Source organism: Petaurus breviceps, unplaced genomic scaffold, assembly GCF_028583685.1.
Source record: "Petaurus breviceps papuanus isolate PSGF00001 unplaced genomic scaffold, PetGlider_PUasm1.0 174, whole genome shotgun sequence".
NCBI lineage: Eukaryota > Metazoa > Chordata > Mammalia > Diprotodontia > Petauridae > Petaurus > Petaurus breviceps.
This window is the reverse complement of record NW_027185761.1, coordinates 76,243,791-76,262,360: the sequence shown is the minus strand read 5'-3', so window position 1 is coordinate 76,262,360 and position 18,570 is coordinate 76,243,791. Positions and strand designations below refer to the sequence as shown.

The 18,570-nt window shown below is 50.4% G+C and overlaps 2 protein-coding genes across 7 annotated transcripts in view; one reads left to right on the top strand and one right to left on the bottom strand.

The window, feature by feature from the left end:
- CENPP (centromere protein P) overlaps nucleotides 1–18,570 on the bottom strand; it is a 181,748-nt gene that overhangs the window by 44,465 nt on the left and 118,713 nt on the right. The window lies entirely within an intron of this gene.
- The window catches only part of ECM2 (extracellular matrix protein 2), a 39,953-nt gene that overhangs the window by 7,741 nt on the left and 13,642 nt on the right, over nucleotides 1–18,570 (top strand). Inside the window, exons 3-6 of one of the 3 annotated variants that reach the window (XM_069084434.1) lie at nucleotides 5,378–5,566; nucleotides 8,110–8,658; nucleotides 10,665–10,780; nucleotides 11,853–11,988. In XM_069084434.1, coding sequence (XP_068940535.1) covers nucleotides 5,378–5,566; nucleotides 8,110–8,658; nucleotides 10,665–10,780; nucleotides 11,853–11,988 — 990 coding nt within the window. The remainder of the gene's footprint in view (nucleotides 1–5,377; nucleotides 5,567–8,109; nucleotides 8,659–10,664; nucleotides 10,781–11,852; nucleotides 11,989–18,570) is intronic. The other 2 variants (XM_069084436.1, XM_069084435.1) reach the window with 2 other exon arrangements.

Below are 18,570 nucleotides of genomic sequence, written 5' to 3'. Positions count from 1 at the left end.
CGGGAGGTGGTGCTAGATCCTACAGCTAGCAGGCAGCCTCTGGCACTGGCTTCTGCCCGGAGAACCCCTGGACCTTCCCATGCACCCTATGGACAAACCCTGGGGGTCTGGGTATGTTCAGGGAGGACTGAACCTCTGGTGGGAGGGCTGCCCAGCCCTGCTCAGGGCTACTTTCCACCTCTGGTGTCCACCTGACCCACTCGACTCTTACCTGTCTGTTTTGGCAGACGGGCTAACCCAGGCTGAGGGTGGCCACGGGGTCTCAGACCCATTGGTGAGTTAGGGGGGTGCCTTCCCAAGCACATGAAGAGTTCCCTTGGAGGGATGGGCAGAGGAGAGCAGTGTGTTCCAACAGCCACAAAGGTGGCTGAAGCAGGCGCTGTGAGCGCTGAGAGCTGGGTTAGACATTGCAGATGCCAAGGGCATCCACTGCATCCCGGGCCATCACCAGTTGCCTTGACTGCCCTGCCACTGGACTGGGATGACTGGAGGGGACAGAGAGGCCTACAACTTTGTGCAATTCTTCCTCACTTAATCCAGTTTAGGCACGAATCAGATCACCCACAGCATCTGACCAGGATACCTATCTCAGAGTCCTGTGGCAGCAGGTGCAGATACACTGGGAGCTGTAGTCACAACCCTGCACACAGGCCACCCAGACCACAGGGTCGTCTTCTCACTGGAAGCAGCCATGGGATTCGGCAGCCCCTGGGGGGGTCTGAGCTGTCTTTTGAGGATCGCACTGCTCACCTCCTTGTGTGAGGAAGGGGCTAGAAAAGGGGCCCTAAAAATGGTCTGCTTCTCCAACTTTGGCCTGATTACTGCTGTAGGCAGGGATCCCACCCTATGGTGAAAACACAAAAAAGTCAAAAACATCTGCAAAGACAATTCCACTCACCATTGGCACATGGAATGTGCACACACTTATGGACAACACAAAATCAAAAGACCTGAAAGGTGAATGGCTTTTGTTGAGAGGGAACTTGGCAGGTATCACATCCAAACATCATCTCTGAGTGAAACAAGGCCGGCAAAGGAAGGTCGGAGCTGGAGATACGTTTTTCTGGAGTGGCCACAGTGAAGGGGGGAGGGGGGGTGTTTACAATGAAAACGTATGTAGTCAACAAGCCTGTATACCTGCCAAGAGGAATGAATGACAGGCTCATGACAATGCGATTGCAGGAAAGCATCGTGCCACCATCATCAGTGTCTATGCTCCCACCACGACTAACCCTGAGGGGGTCAAAGAAAAATTTCATGAAGACCTGGAGACCCTTATCATCAAAGTGCCAAAAGAGGACAAGCTTATAATTCTGGGTTATTCAAATGCTAGTCAGCCTCAGACTACCAGATCTGGCAGAGTCCTTGGGGAGAATGGAGGTAGAAATAGCAGCAGCAGCAGTCACACTGAAGACTTGTGCATCTCATGACCTCATCACCAATGCTGTCTTCCATTTGCCTAAACGCAACAGGACTTTGTGGATGCACCCTCGCAGCAGACATTTAATAGACTATGTGACTGTAAGGAGAAGAGATAGGCAAAGTGTGGCGCAGAGTGCTGGACTGATCATAGACTTATCCTCTCCAAGCTAAATATTCACATTCAACGTAAGTGGTGGCCCCCCAGGCAAAATGACTACCAGAAGCATTAATGTTGACAGACTAGAGTGCTTCTCTGAGCCAGAATGGTTTGCTAACTTGGAGGGAATGTTGAGCCAACACACGGCTGGCAACAGTGGAGTGGAAAAGGAGTGGGCGGCTTTCAGGGATCTGGTGTACAGCACCTGCATTTGCTCATACGGGTCAGAACACTCACAAACACCAAGACTGGTTTGGGGAAATTCAGAAGTTGCTAAATGAAAAATGAGAACTCCACAGGATTTAGCAGGAGGATAGTTCATCCATCTCTAAGAAAACAGCATTTAATTCCAGCCAAAGTAAAGTACAAGTGAAGCTTAGAGAGATGCAGGATTCTTGGCTCAGTAAGAAATCAGTTGAAATTCAGTTTTATCCTGATAGTAATAATCCAGAGTGCTTTTAGGATGCCTTGAAGGCTATTTATGGGACAAAGACCTATGGTACATCTCAATTACTCAGTGCTGATGGAGCCACACTGATCAATGATCAGCATGTGACCCTAGGGAGATGAGCTGAACCCTTCCATGGTGCTCTCAACAGACCTTCATCAATCAGCATTGAAGCCACTGACCGTTTACCTCGGGTTGAAGTCAATCCCTCCCTAGCTGAAGTTCCACCTGAAGATGTTTTGAATGCCACTAGGCCCCTCTCCTGTGGCAAAGCACCTAGTGCTGATTCTACTCCATCTGAGATTTACAAAGTGGCGGTCCACTGCTCATGCAAAAGCTGACTGAAGCTTTCTGGGTTACATGAAAAGAGGAATTATCCCCCAGGAGTTCAAGGATGCCTCCATCGTCCATCTCTATGAAGGTAAAGGAAATAGACTGTCCTGTGACAGTCACAGGGAGGAAAGCGTCCTAGCCATTGCTGGCAAGATTCATGCCAGAATCCTCCTCAAAGACTGATCCTTCACCTGGAAGATGGTCATCTACCTGAGAGCCAGTGTGGCTTCAGAAAGGGCCAAGGAACAGTGGATGTGGTGTTTGCTGCCTGATAACTCCAGGACAAATGCCAGGAGCATAGCAGAGTGTAGTTCTGAGCAAGGCCTTAAATACTGTCAGCTGTAAAAGCTTATGGAAGATTGTGATTTTAGTTGTCCAGAGGAATTCCTCAGCATTGCACATCCATCCCACGATGGCGCGCTTGCCTGGGTTCTGAATAATGGACGATGCTCTTGAGCTTCCCCAGTCACCGGAGAACTGAAACAAGACTGTGCTTGCTCCCATGCTTTTCAGCATGATGTTTTTGGCCATGTTGTCATTCCCCAGTCACCGGAGAACTGAAACAAGACTGTGCTTGCTCCCATGCTTTTCAGCATGATGTTTTTGGCCATGTTGTCAGACACTTTCAATGATGAAGAACACATCATGGTCAGCTACTGCACTGAGGGTAAATTATTTACCCCAAAGAGGCTCCAAGCCAAGCCCAAAGTGGAGGGAGAGCTGAGGCCTGACTTTCTGTTGGCAGATGCCTGTGCACTCTGAGGCTGAGATGCAGCAAAGTGTGGATCCATTCTCTGCTGCTTGTGGTCATCTTGACCTGACAATGAACACCAAGAAAACCCAGGTGCTGCATCAGCCAGCGCCACGCCATCCACACGGAACCATCAATCACAGCAAATGGAGAAGTTCAGAATGATGCGGGTAAGTTCACTCACCTTGGTAGGGCACTCTCCAGGGATGTACACGTTGATAATGAAGCTGACACACACATGGCCAGAGGAGCTCAGTGTTTGGGAGGCTCCAAAGGGAAGTGAGGGAGAGAAGAAGGCTTAGGCTGCCTGCCAGACGGAAGGTCTACAGAGCCGGCGCTGACCTTGTTGTCTGCTTGTAAACCTCCATAGTCTACTAGCGCCAGGCCAGGAACCTGAATCGCTTCCATCTGAATTGTGCAGATCACCCGGCAGGATAAGGGTCCAGACCCTGAGGGCCTTTCTGGAACGAAATCGCCAAGCATTCAGACTCTACTGCAGAGATTGCAACACCGATGGGCTGGCCTGGTTGTTCAAAAGCCAGATATAGATTTATCTAAAAACTATTTTACAGAGAGCTCAAAGAGGGCAAGTACTCACATGGCACTCAGAAGAAGCGATACCAGGACACGCTCAAAGTCTCTCTTCAGAACTTTGGAATGGGAGCCACTAGCCCAGAACCATTCAGCATGGCAGACCCTTATTGGAGAAGACACTGTGCTCTCTGAGCACAGCAGAATTACAGCAGCTCAAAAGAAACCAGAGATGTGCACATTTACACAGTCTATCCCAAACGTTCACAAGGACTCTGTACCTGGCTTGTGGCGAGGCCTTCTGAGCTCACGCTGGTCCGATCAGACACACTGACTCAACTCTGCCATAGTGCTGTCCCTTTGATCCCCTTCAAGAGCTAAGGCCAAACCCTCCCCTGAGTGTGAACTCTCAGAGCACAGGAATTCCACTGCCTTTCTACGTGCAGCCCCAGCATGTGGTCCAGTGCTTGGCACACAGCAAGCGTTTACTAAACGGTCATCCATCTATCCATCTGTTTGCCCATCCAGTGACCCTCTGCAACAAGAAAGATGCATTAAAGATCCAAGCAGAAAAAGAAAGACCCAAGTCAAGAAGCCAGTTAAGCCTGAGCTGGGAGGCTAACAGCATCCTGAAATGTGGCACAAGGGAGTAGAGGGGAGGCGGCAATGTGTAGTAAGAAAGGATGTGAAGCCATGAACCGGAAAGGGAGACATAGTAGAAAGCTTCTGTGTCAGTCAACAAACATTCCTTGAGGCAGCACGAGGCTCCAGGGTCGTGCTAAGCATTGGCAGCCCGCGGAGGGGCAAAGCCTCAGGGAGCTCACGTTCCAGTGAGGGGGGACATGGGAGTGGAAGGGGAACCACGAGGCAGCAGTAACTGGGTGCATTCAGGATGCACACCCAGGAGCTGAAGGCACCATGTCTGAGGAGGGCAGGAGCAGCCGGGGGGGGGGCGGCCAGGAAAAGTCCCTTGGAGGAGGGATCTGACCTGAGCCTTGAATGCAGGGTAGAGCAGAAGCCATGTTGTCACAGACTGCCCAGTAAGAAAGAGGAAAGTAATGTGGGGGGTCTGGGCAACAGACCCCGAGCCCCGGAGAGATGGGACATGGCAATGATGGGGAGTTCACTTAGCAGGAAAGCACACACTAAGGGGCTGGGTGAAGAGGGAGAATGTGCCAGACATCTGGCACAGTGTAAGCAAAAGCCTGGAAGTGGGAGACGGATGTCAAGGAGCGCGATTAGTCAGCCAGCTAAAGGGAATAAAGTATCATCAGCCTAGAAAGGGAACCAGGAGCCTGGCGGTAAAGGGCGGCTAGCTTTCAATGACATCAATATCAATGCGTTTCACAGTTAAGTATTATTACACTGAACAGTCCCAATAACTCGCCCAATTTCTTTCTGCTTGAGTCTGCTGACATGATTTCAAAACAGAAACATACTGTGTAACCAGCTACCTCCTCAGGTCAGTTCTCCCATCCTGGGTGGTAAAGAACAGCCCTTCTCTAAGCAGTCCCCCATGAACTGGGATGGTGTTGGCGCTCCTGGCTCTCTGGCTCATCAGCGGCTCCTCCCTCAGGTGTCAGAGGCAGGTGGCATGAGAAGGGCCCCCCCCAAGTCCTTTCTCTGTCTGACCGTGACTCCTCCCCAACAAGCCGGGGCTTCTGGGCTGCCTTTGACCCTTCTCCCCTGCTCACACTGTTTCTCTTGCTGCTGCCCCTTTTCTGTTTCCTCCCAGGGAAGAAGGGCCAATGCTTCTTCGATGGGATAACAATGTACAACTCAGCCGTGTGGTCTCCTGAGCCTTGCGTCACCTGTCTCTGCTCCAACGGGAAAGTGGTCTGTGATGAGACCACGTGCCCACCTCGGCAGTGCCCACGATCCTTTACACCTGAAGGCGAATGCTGCCCTGTCTGCTCGGACACTGGTATGGAAACGAGGCCCAAAGGGGCTCCTGGCGGAATAGAATGGGAAGAATTCATTTTTTTTTTCAATAGCTTCAATTTTAAGTTAAATCATCATAAATAATTGGTCAAAAAGTCCCAATACACAGATAGCCACCAAAACATATGGAAAAGTTTACAATTAGGAAATGGGAATGAGGGATCTTGGCTTTATCTAGTGATTTGTGGCTGACTTGTGGGTCAGGGACTTACATTCCATGTGTAAGGGTCCCAAGGCGTACAATGAGTAATACAACATGTGTCTAGCATTGAATCTATTTCTGAAATATTCTATAAGCAGTCCAGATAACATTACCAAGGAACAGTATGTGAGGCCGCCTGCCCCCATGACTAGGGTAAGGCGTGAGGGGAATCGGGATGTGGTGGATGAAGGGAGGGAAGCCTGCACTATTTCCTGCCTCCCAAGCATGGGTCAGCAAAGCCTAGAGAGTCAATCAACCAGCATTTTATTAAGTGCACGTGCCAGGACCTGTGCTGAGAGCCGCTAAGGAGACAGGCTTTGTCCTCAAGAAGCTCAGTCTGCATAGGAAGAGGCCTATAAATATAAGTATAAATAAGGCCCAGGCACCAGGGGACGGGGCACTGGTGCTCCTGGCAGCTTCTCTGGGGCTCTCCACAGACACAGAGAAAGCTGCAGGGGGGATGGGCTCCTCCGGCTGTCAGGACAGGGAGCCCCCAGAACCGACTGAGGAGGGGAGGTCAGATCTGTTCTTTGGGAAGAGCGACTTTGTGGATCTCTGAGAATGATGATTTGGAAAGAGGAGAGCAGGGGGGCAGGGAGACCTGTCAGGGCTGCTGGTGCTGGGCTACAGGATCCCCCAGATTCCTTCCAGTTCCAGATCCCGTTATCCCATTAGAAGGGGCCCTGGCTAGCACATGTGGTCAGCAGGAGTCCAGGTGAGTGATGAAGAAGTGAAGGGGGCATGTGCAGGCAGTTAAGTGAGTGGAGAGAAAGGGGTGGACTCAGGAGGTGCTGTGAAGGCAGATGGGCCCTGAAGGCTGGTCTGGGATGGCCTTGTGCAGGCTGGCAGGGCCTCTAACATGAGCAGGGACGTTAGGGGGAGGAAGGCTTCAGTTCTGGACTTGCTGAGTTTGAGATGCCTCAGGGACAGCCAGGTTGGATAAATAAGTCTTATAGTCATTTGCAAAGAAATGTTAATTGAAACTACTGAAGCCAATAAGGTCACCCCAATGGGGTACAGACTAAGAAATGAGGCTCAGGGCAGAGCCTGGGGCTCACCCACAGTTAGAAGGGGCTACAGAAGGACTGACTGGTCAAAGAGGTAAGATGAGAAACAAGGGAGAGTCACATCATGGAAGCCTATAAAGGAGAAGGGAGTCAACAGGGTCAAGGGCCACAGAGAAGTCAAGGATTCAGGATGGAGGAAAGGCCAGAAGACATGGCAACTGAGAGCTCAGTGGTAATTCTGAGATGGAGGGGCTTAGAGGCAAGAATGGGGCAGCAGGGAGAAGGGGGCTAAGAAGTAAAGAAGAGAGAATGATGAAGCAGCAGCTAGAAGGGGTCCTGCTGGCTCTCCTGGAACCCTCTGGGTGCTGGAAGAAGGGCCCTCCTGGGACATGTGTGTGTCCAGAAGCATGCTGGCCAGCAGTGACATTGGTTCTTCCAAAAGGAAGCATTAAGTTGTGCTGAATGTAGTCCCCTTGAGGACATGGACTGTTCTTCCCCTTGAGGGTCCCCTCAGCACTGAGAACAGTGATCAGCACCCAGTAGACATTGCACAGAATTGTGCTGTTGAATGAGTCAGGAATTAGGAGATGGAATTGCACTTTGACTAGTAATTCTAGGGACCTCCACTCTGTCATCCACCTTCCCCAAACCTGACCAGTACAAAGACTCAACCATGGCCTCTTTTGATGGGTGCATCCATGCACTTTTCTCTTTTCGAAGAGATCACTTTTAGGAGTGTGGCCCTTATTCAGAAATAGCCTGAATGCAGTCAGGCCAATACAATAGTTAAGGAAGGTTTTCCACCTTGAAGAAAGACATTAGAAGTATAGGATGGCTTATGACCATGGTGAGAGATATAAAATCTGTGTAATCCAAACCCTGGTGAGGCAGACGGGCAGAGCTGGAGGAGATTTTCAGTCAGGACAGAGGAAAGTGAACAAAAACGAGAAATACTCTAGATGTTAAATTCATCACCACCAGGCCATGCTCAGTAACCCCCCCCCCCTCCCAGCTGATATCTTGGGAGGAGAGCCCCATTGCCCCATCCCCTTCCATCTGTTCAATGGCCTGGACTGCCATGCTGCTGAAAGGCCTCCCTCTTCAGGCAGTGCTATGGGTGAAAAGGGCGCCATCTCCCCAAACCTTACAGAACTGGTTACATCCAGGAGATCAGAGATGGCCAACTACTGGCAAAAATCTCTGAGCCAGATTTCAAGGCCTAGTCTGTCTTTTAATGGCTTTGGGAAACCTTCATTTCTCCTCCTCTTCCCAGTGTTTTCTCACCTTCCCTTTCTCTGCCTGTATTCTCCTAACCAGTCTCCGATTCAGCATTTAACAGGATTTCCTTAGTGGACAGCATGGAATTTTCTGGTGATTCTTTAGCCCAAAGCGAACGCACGGATCCACAGCAAAAGGCATCGCCAGGAACACCGGCAGGAATGGATCAGCTACCGAGCAGGAAGGAGCATGAGTCTGAGGAAGAAGACTCTGAAGAAAAGGATGGGGAGAAGGGACAGAAGGGGAAAACCAAGGAGGGAAGACACCAGCACCAGAGTCATTCTGAGGAGATGATGCCAGAGAAAGACAGAAAGCGACCTCAGGAAACAAAGGACTGCTGGAGCGAAGAGACAAAGAGCCCCTGGCAGAAGGAGGCGCGTGCAGGCCTGAGCCAAGAAAGCGAGGAGGAGGCCGAGGAAGAGGAGGATGAAGATGACAGCTGCTCCCCAGGGCCTGCTCCCCATGCCCAGACCCCTCTTTTGCCCAGTGGGTGCTCCCTCTCGGGACGCAGGATAAGCTGCATAAACGCCAAGCTCACCAAGATACCCCACATCATAGACCCAGAGTTGGCGAGCCTGGAGCTTGTCGGTAAGGGACCTGCACAGCTATTCTGTCTGGTCAAGGTAAAAGTATCACTATTCCTGCAATGCTGTTCTATGCTGATGAAACTCGCAGTCTAAGACACAGATTAAAATGATTTCACGAAGTACACATTGTTACCCCAGTTCAAGTTGACTATATGCTATGTAGGTATTTTTTTTTAAGATTTACAGATCCTCAACCATGTGGATTTCCAAAGTTTCAGAGAGAAAAAAAAAAAACCACGTTTTTCTTTAAAGCTGGTTGTAAATTGGTTTTGTTTAAAGCAAAATTCTGAAGGAACTGCCCCAGGAGTCCAAGATGAAAATGTGTGGGGATGATGGCCAGGGAGGGGTTAGTTGAGTGGGTCCTTTGAGAAGCCAGCAGCTCTTTCCATGCCTGTGCCCAAGTACAGGGTCACCACTCCATCATCACATTCGCACAGACAGACAGAAACCTGCCTACAGGGAGTTTACATCTAAAGAGAGACACAAGGCACAATCCTGTACAAAAAGGGCAGATCTAGGGGAAAACAGGTTGTCTCTGAGGAAGGCAAGAGCATTAAGGAGGCTCAGTAAAGACTTCTTTTCTCCCCAATTTTTTAAACATCTTTATTTAAAGTTTTGAGTTCGAAATTCTATCCTTTCCTTGCTCCCTCCCCTACCCCCTCCCTGAGACAGTAAGCAATCAAATATAGGTTACATACATGTGCAATTGTGTTAGTCAATTTGTATGAGAAGGCTCAAATAAAAGAAAGAGAAAGACAGAAAGAAAGAATGAATGGAAGGAAGAGAGGGAGAAAGAAAGAAAGAAAGAAAGAAAGAAAGAAAGAAAGAAAGAAAGAAAGAAAGAAAGAAAGAAAGAAAGAAAGAAAGAAAGAAAGAAAGAAAAAGAAAAAGAAAGAAAGAGAGAAAGAAAGTAAAAAATAGCCTCTGGAGGCAGATAGTTGGCTTCATTATGAGTCCTTTGGAATTGCCTTGGGTCATTCACCGTTGATCGAGGAACAATGTTGCTGTTGCTGTGTACAATGTTCCCCTGGTTCTGCTCACTTCACTTTGCATCAGTTCACGAAAGTCTTTGCATGTTTTTCTGACATCATCCTGCTCATCATTCCTGATAGCACAATGATGTTACACAACAATCAAATACCACAGCTTGTTCAGCCATTCCCCAGTGCATAGGCAACCCTTTGATTCCCTATTCTTAGCCTCGGCAAAGGCTTCTTGCAGAAGGTGGGAAGTAGGGGAGACTTGTAGGAAGGCCAGGGGAGCCAGGAAGCAGAGAGAAGGAGGGAGAATGTTCTAGAAATGGGGGGTAGTTGGGAGACGGCGGGTCATGTGCCAAGAACAGCCAGAAGGCTGGTGTCACTAGGTCAGATAGTGCTTGGATTGGGGCACAAAGGCTACAGAAGAAGAAGAATGGAAAGGCAGATTGCAATTTTGATCCCTTCCTCCTTCCCCTTATGTAAAACTTTAGACTTTCAAAAAAAAAAAAAAAGGGATAAACTGGGAGAGATTACATCACCATAGGATTATTTCACTTACAAAAAAGTTTAGCCTAAAAAAATGTTAACCTGTCCCCCACCCCCACCCCACGTATCCTTTAAAGACAGTTAAACATCTGACAAAGATACAAGATCATGGAGTCATGGCCCCAACTGTTCAGTGACAATCAATACAAAGGCGGGCAGAGGGCTGGGAATCTGGAGGGACCTGGGCCAATGCCAGCAGCTTCATTTCCCAATGAGCAGCCCAATAGACAATGTGTGCTGGAGCCAGGAGGTGGCCCTTACTACGGTTTCTTCTCTCAACTCTGAGCCTCCATGACCATCTCTCCTCCATTCTCTCAGAAGGAGCATGGTACGTGGTGGCCAGAGCACTGGCCTCCAAACCAGGGAGACCAGGTCCCCCAGCACTGCCCCTGACATACACTGGCAGGCAGGAGGTCCCAGAGCCTCTCAGTGCCCACCCCCATTCCCTAGTTGTAAAGTGATCATTTAAAAAATCCTCTCCTAGGGAATTCCATCAGCTGCATCCCTGACAAAGTATTCCATGGAATACCTAATTTGAAAAGGCTCGACCTTCGCAAAAACACAATCACCTCTTCTGGGATTGGCCCCAATGCATTCAAGGTAAGAGCATCATGCCAGCCCTTGTACTTCTCACCTGGTCTGAACTGACTTTCTGTTGGCCTTGAGCTGGACTATGGGAGGGAGAATGGTCACAGAGAAGAAAAGCTGCCCCTTTGAAATATTCCTTCTACTTGGGCTTCCTTGCCTCAGGCCTCTACCCAGCAGCCAATGAATGGTGAAAGGTCTGTTAAGCCCCTACTATGTGTCAAGTGTGTCAAAAATTAGAGAAAGCCTGTGGGGGAGGGGGGATAGTACGAAGGCAGAAGGTTGAGAGGTGAGGTGAGGACATGATTGAGGAACACAGCCATGCCCTCATCAGACAGGGCCTCCCTCGGAGACCACCTTGCCTTTATTCCCTTAACATTCTTCTGTGTCTGCCAATGAGAGGGCTAATGCATGGAGCCAGCCGTGGCTCCAGATCCTGACTGACACAGCCAGGCATCCTGGGCATCTCTTGGATGCTACCAGTTGTAGAGAAGGGATGGCGCCAGTACAGAATCTTCTTTGCCCCTGGCATTTGCTTATACCAATGAAATCACAGATAGGACCTAAGCATGCATCTCATATGTAGTGTGCACGTATGAACACATGCATGCATTCATGTGTAGGCAAATTTACACATCAATCTGTCTTCTTCTCCCCCAGCACAAGGCAAGTTCCTTGCAAGTAAGTGGGAATACATCCCCTGGCAGTGAAGGGGCAGGGAGACCTGAATTCAAATCCAGCCTCAGACACTTAGCAGCTGTGAGACTCTGGGCCAATGGCTAACTCTGCTTGCCTCAATTTCCTCATCTGTAAAATGGGGGTGGTCACAGCCCCTGTCTCCGGGGGTGGCTGTAGGATGCTATTTGTCAAGGGCTGAAGTGCGCTGTTGATATTGACCATTATCTTTGTACCCGCCTCATTCTGTTGCTTGCCTTTGTGGAAACCACTCAGAGCCAAACTCCCAGTAGGTGCTGAATGTTTGTGGAAGCAGCTGATGTGATTTCTAATTAAATCATTCAACAAAACTCACGTTTACAAGTATGTAGTGACTGAAAAAGAAAATAATTTCACGATTTCTTCTTTTAAGCACCTGAAGAAGTTAACCCACCTGTACCTGGATGGCAATAACCTTGTCCAGTTCCCTCCTGCACTGCCCCCCCGACTACAGGAACTTAAAATCAATGAGAACAATCTTCAGGCGATCGATGAAGACAGCCTGGCAGGTACCGTCTGGCTGGTCCCTCCAGTGCCCCTTCTCTGGGGGATCCAGCCTCCCTGAGCCTCCCTCTGCTGTCCTCTTGTCTCTCTGATGGCACTGAGCCGTGTCTTGGGCCAGGGCCTTTTCCTCCTCTGATGCCCCCGACAGGCCCGCTGTTCTGCTGCAGCCATACTCTCCTCTTTGGCCTCTAATTCTAACTCAAACTGTTGGGATGCCTAGGAAAGCAAAGTGTCCGGCATTGACCTTTCCTCGGTGCCAGTCCTGCCACTCCCAGGCTGCGGCCCATGTCTGCTTAGACAGGCACTGTCCCTTCAGACTAGACATGCTTCAATGCCAACAGGGCCATTCATGCTAATAGAGCCACTCGTTTTTTCTTTCCTAGGGCCTGGCCTAAAACCTAGGGGTCATTTTTAACTTCCCTATCTCCCCGATGCTCACATCCACCAGGTGCCCAAGCCCCCCTGATCCATCCCCCACTTTCCCTCTAGTCTGAGAGGAAGTGGGGGCCCTCAGCAGTCAACACTGGCACAAGCGGCCTTGTACCCGGATGCTTCCCTTCTTTCTAGGACCTGGCTCTGGCCCCTGTCTGTCCTCCTCCTCTTACGCATTTTAGGCCACTCTAGCTTTGCTGGCAACTTCTCAGCCTATGGACATGCCCAGGGACCCATCGTACTACGAACAGAGGCCCTCTAGCGTGGGTGCACATGCCTTCAAGTTACTGCCCAGACAAACTGGCATCCAGTCCAGTCTATGACTTACCAGGTGTCCCTGCCAATTTGGCTTTGGTCCCCATGGCCCTGATGAAGCCTGCCTCTCTCCAGGGTGACTCTTTACCACTCTCAAAGTGGCACAGGACACCGGGCACCCCTCTCTGATACCTCACCCCTTTGGTTCCTGGAACACCATGCCTGTTTCTGCCTCCTGCTCTTCCCCTCATCCCTGAAATGGGGGCATCCCCCGAAGCTCTGTCCTTGGCCCTCTTTTCTTCTCTCTGTACATTTTGTCCCTAGGCGAGTTCCATTGCCCAGGCGAACTCAATGGCCATTTCTCCATATACACCATGATCAAAGCTGGAGTTCCACTCTCAGCCTCTTTCCAGGACTCTGGCCTGGCATTTCTGGTCCCCTGCTAGAGACATCCAAGCCTCTCCCTTGTTACAAGCCATCCCTGGCTCTCTGCTCCTGCATGGGGCTGCAGAGCACCTTCCAACTCTCTTTCTGAGACGAACCCTCGGCCTCTGCCGACTCACACTCACCATCACCCAGACTTCCACTGCTTTGCTTCATGCCCTCCTCCCATCTTGACTGCTCTCCTTCACCCTCCTTCGCTGGTCTTCCTGGGCACACTCAGCCCATCCTTCAAGCTGCAAGTCTCCAAAAAGACTGTCCCAGCCTAGCATCTCCTTTTCTGAACAGCTAGATTGCTTACCATCCCACAGAGGTAGGATGGCCAAGGATGTCTAGTGGGCAGAAACCAGCTTTGTGGGAGTAAAGCCTGTGTGGACAGAAGGTGGCCTGGGACTGTGGGAGGCCTTAAATCACAGGGAAAGGAGATGGAACTTTTCTCAGGGAGTAACAGGGGAGATTCTGGAGTAAAAGAGTGAAGTGATAAGGCTTTAGCTTAACGAAGGTTACCTCAGTAAGAAAGACAGATCAGAGCAGGACAAACATGGACACAGGAATATCTGAGAGGTAGCAAATGTCCTAGTGCAGGTGAATGGTAAAGAGGTGCCAGCGGGGAGTTGGGGAAGGTAAGAGCTTTCTTATCAGGACTTGGTCACTGACTAGAGGGAGGTTAGGGAGAGGGAAGGGCCGAAGGCAACACCCAAGAGAACTTGGAGCTGTTAGCTGTCACTGGCTATGGTTGGTGTGACCAGTTCTACCATCTCTGCAAGCCACTCCCCATTGCTGGCTTTCATTTACTATGGGATGGAAGCTGGACCCCCAACCTTCCAAACCAACCAAGAGACCTTAGTGAAGGGTCTACTGTGCTGGGTGCAAGGGGCCCCAAGACCACACAGAAAACAGCCCCTGACCTCAGAACTTAGAACCATGTAAACCACAGGGGCATGGAGCTCTGGGGAGAACCTAATGCAGCTGTCAGAACCACTCATGGGCCTTGGAGCCTGGATGACGCAACACGGGCTGGGGGCCCATGACTTTTGTGGCCCCTTCATGATTCTCAGCCATGTCCTGGATTGCTGAGTTCGCCATCCAAACAACAGATGGGCAGAGCCCAACTTTCTGAAGGAACAGAGCTTTGGAGAAGACGGAGCCCCTTTCTACACATTCTTCCAAAAGAAGGGTGATGTTGGAATTTGCCCTTTGCCCATTTTCAGATTTCTGGCTGATCTGCAGAAAGTGAAAGGCGACTCCTGATGTGAACCCAGGATAACCCAGGCTTCCTATTTGCACATCTGTCTCCTTGGAGAATACGTTCACCAAGGGCGGATGCTGGGCATCTACTGAGTGCCCTCTCCATGAGGCTGGCAAAGTGCCTGGAGAACTGAATCCTCATCAATTAGAAGCACAAGTCAGTCTTTCAGATTAGAAGCTATTGGGCTCTTTCCCACACCCCCAGACTCTTCACGGGAACCCGAGGAGCAGACGTCTGGCAAAAGCAGTCGTAATGAGAGTGGCCAAATCTGGAGCTTCTGGCGCTCTGGAAATGCTGAATTTCCAGATGGACTCTAGAGGACAGAGGGGCCACTTGAATAAACACTGCTGATTGTCCCTGTTCCACTAAAAAGATTCCAGGTAAGATGAGACCTTCCCATTTGGGCTCTCTGGGTAAATGGAAACTCCAACAAGACTGTGACCACACTGTTACTCGGCGGTTGTTTATTTAAGCTCGCTGAATAAACGAGATGCAGCTGAAAGAAAGTATTTGTGGAAAGGGAAGCCGAGGACCCAACCATGGATCCAGAGAGGCTGCTTGGAAAGTCCGGGATGGCAGCCAGGGAGGGAGGGGGGAGGCCAGGGGACCCCCAGGCCCCTGGAAACCTGAAAGCCCATTAACCATCGTGACCACGGTGACTATTGATGTGACAATGACTGCTCACCCGAAGCATCCTTACCCTTCAGGGGCCAGCACACGGGCCAGGACTCACAGGATTCCTCATGTGCTGGGACAGCCTTTAGAAATCTGGCCTTTAATGGAGGGTCGAGGATCCTCCTCAGATAAGGTCCCTCCACAAGGGCATCTTTTCCCCCAAAGAAGCCCCGCATGGCTCTCACTCCACACATCTGCCATTACCAACACGAGCCTCCAGCACTGACCTGGAGGGCCTGGACCTCTGTGGAATCCGGCCTTCCCCACTCCTGGAGGCCCCAGCTGGACCCTTGCTCACAATGGGCCCCTGTGAATCTCCCCTCACTAGGACACACTGGCCCTGCCTCCAAACTCCATCCTTTTCCAGTGTGTGGATACGGCATCTCAGCTCTTGTCTGTGCTCCTGAGCCTGGCCTCCCCTGGCCTCTGCATTTGCTTCTTCCTCCTGTCAAGGCCTGTCATTTCATCTTTTACATGCCCCCATCCCTTGGCCCCCTCCTCTCCTCTGACCCTGCCCCCAGCCCCTGGTGCAGGCCTTCCTCACCTCACCTCACTAGACCTCCCTGAACTACTGCCATAATCTGCTGGGGGGGGGGGGGTCTGCCTGCCTCCAGACTCTCCCCACTCCAGTCTATCCTTTGTTCAGCCTCCAAAGTGACAGTACTGAGTAAATACCAATGCCTGTGGCCTCCAGGATCACATACAAAATTCTGTTTGGATTTGTAAAGCTCCTTGTAGCCCCTCCCCCTCCTACCTTTCCATCTTCTCATAACTCAATGCTCTGATTCAGTGACACCAGCCTCCTTCTGGCCCTTCCCCATGACTCCCCCCGACTCTGGGCTGTCCCTCGGGCCTGGACTTCTGTCCTTCCTCACCTCTGCCTTCTGGCTGGCCTGGCTTCCTCCAGGCCTCCACTAAGATCCATCTTTGGCAGGAAGCCTTTCCAGTTTACTCCCTTCCTGCCCACTGCCCAAGGCCTTCCCTCTGAGATCACCCTGCCCCCTCTCTTTCCTTCTGGGTATATGTGGTTGCCTCCATTAGAAGGGGAGCTCCTGGAGGTCACCACAGACATTGTACCCCTAGCACTTAGCCCAGGGCCTGGCACAGAGTCAATCATTTATGAAGAGCCTCCCACGTGCCAGGGACTGGGCCAAGTGCGGGGATGTAGACAGTCCCTGCCCTGGAGGAGCTTACAGTCTAGAGGGAGGCCACAATAGTCAAGCCCTAGACAGAAAAGGGGGAGATGATGGACAGAGGACAGGCCCTAGAATTAAGAGTATCACTGGGACTCGGAGTAAGCCAGAGAGGTCAGCAGGAGTGGAGGAGGGAGAGCTTTTCAGGCTGGAGGGGGAGCCAGGAGGGGGAGCCCCTGGCTCCAGGAGAAGGTGGGAAGGTGTGAGATGTGGGAGGAGGAAACAGTGCCTGATGACTGCTCAATGGCCATCGGACTGATGTCAGCTTTCATCTCCCCTCCAGGCTGCAATCCAAACACTCTCATTTGGAAAGCAAGCCCTGTCTCTGAATCACAGTGCTTCTGTTTGAAGGGCCCTCTCTCTGGGGTGACCTAATCCAGTCTACACCGCAAATTATGTGCTCTCTGCCACTCCCGTCAGTGGTCCCCCAGGCTCTGCTCCAAGGCCTCTGAGGCAGCTGGGCCTCTGTGGGCCTAAAGGAGCTTCTCTCCCCCAGGAGGCCAGGTCTGACAGTCCCAGAACCTGGAGCACAGCTAGCAGATCCTCCCCTTCCCCTGAGGCTGAAGACCCGAATGCTTCCTAGGACAGGAGGCCTACATGGGACACGGATATCCTCCTTAAACTGTGCTGCCAGCCCAGGGCAGAGGACAGGCTTGCTGGCACCTCCCCACTCCTGCAGTGTGCTATGAGGACACTGCTTTGGCTTCTGATGGAGACTGGAGTCCAAGAAGAGACCTAACTCTTTTTAAATTAATTAATTAATTTTTAGTTTTCAACACTCATTTCCACAAGATTTTGAGTTACAATTTCTTCTCCCCGTCTTTCCCTTAACATAGCAAGCCTACTGAATAACCCTTCCCCCAATCTGTTTTCTCCCATCACGCCCCTAACTTTCTAGTAGGGCAAGATGGGTTTCTGTACCCCAGTGCCTGTATATCTTATTTCCCAGTTGCATGTAAAAAAACAATTTTTAAACCTTTGTTTTTAAAACTTTGAGTTCCAGATTTTTCCCCTTCTTCCCTCTTCACCCATCCCCATTGGGAAGATAAGCAATTCAATATAGATTGTACATGTGTAGTTACCCAAATCACTTCCATGGTAGACAAATTGTGAAAGATTAACTATATTTCCCTCCCTCCTATCCTGCCCCCCACTTATTCTATTTTCTCCTTTGACCCTGTCCCTTTTCAAAAGTATTTGCTCTAACTACCCTCTAAGATACCCAATTGGGTGTGCATGTTATTCCCTCCTTAAGCCAAATTCAGTGAGAATAAAGTTGTCCTATCCCCTCTCACCTTCCTGCTCTTCCCCTCCATTGTAACGGTTTTCTCTTGCCTCTTTTATAGGAGATAATTTACCTTAATCTATCTCTCCCTTTCTCCTTCTCCCAATAGATTCCTCTCTCACCTCTCAATTTTATTTTTTAGATATCATCCCTTCACATTCAACTGATCCTGTGCCCTCTTTCTATGGACACATGTATATGTATGTATATATTCACACATATATATTCCCTTCAGCTGTCCTCATACTGAGAAAAGTCCAATTATCATTTTTCCGTGTGGGAATGTAAATAGCTCAACTTTGATAAGTTCCTTATGATTTCTTTTTCCTGTTTACCTTTTCATGCTTCTCTTGCTTCTTGTATTTGAAAGTCAAATTTTCTGTTCAGCTGTGGTTTTTTCATCAAGAATGCTTGAAAATCAAGAGGCCTAACTCTTGCTGCCCAGCCGTGTCTCTGCTATGCCAAACCTATAGGGCTGGTTATCTTTAAACTCCAAAGTACATCTTGGCCCCTGTCCCTATGAAGTGCTATCTCAGTGGGTCCAGGCCAAGGCTCGAGGCCTGCCCAGATTTGGGGAACCTGACTCTGCCGTCCAGTCTGCTTGCTCTGCCTCAAGATATCGGATCCCACCCAAGTTTGGCAAGCACACTGACCGTGCCCTATCAGTGACAAGGATGAAGAGTCAGCAGGGACAAGCCAAGCACAGATCCCTGGGGATTTCCTCTGGAAAAGGATCTCCTCCCAAGACAAATCATGCTTATCTAGCCTTTGAGTCCGGCCTCTGCTTCTCCATGGTCCCCATCCCGCCTGCTGGGCTCTGTGCCTCCTGACATCTGGAGAAAGGCATAGATGGACTTCATGCTGCCCTCCCTCTCTCGGTCCCACCAGAAGCCTCCATGTTGGACCCAACTGGCCTCAGCACCATCCCATCTGACTGCTGCATCCTTCAGGGGAAGCCCTTAGGGACTTAACATGTGAACCTAGGCCCCACAACACTGAATGCAGAGGGACAGTGAACCTGCTGGATGATGACACGGTGACCCAAGATGACAGGCAA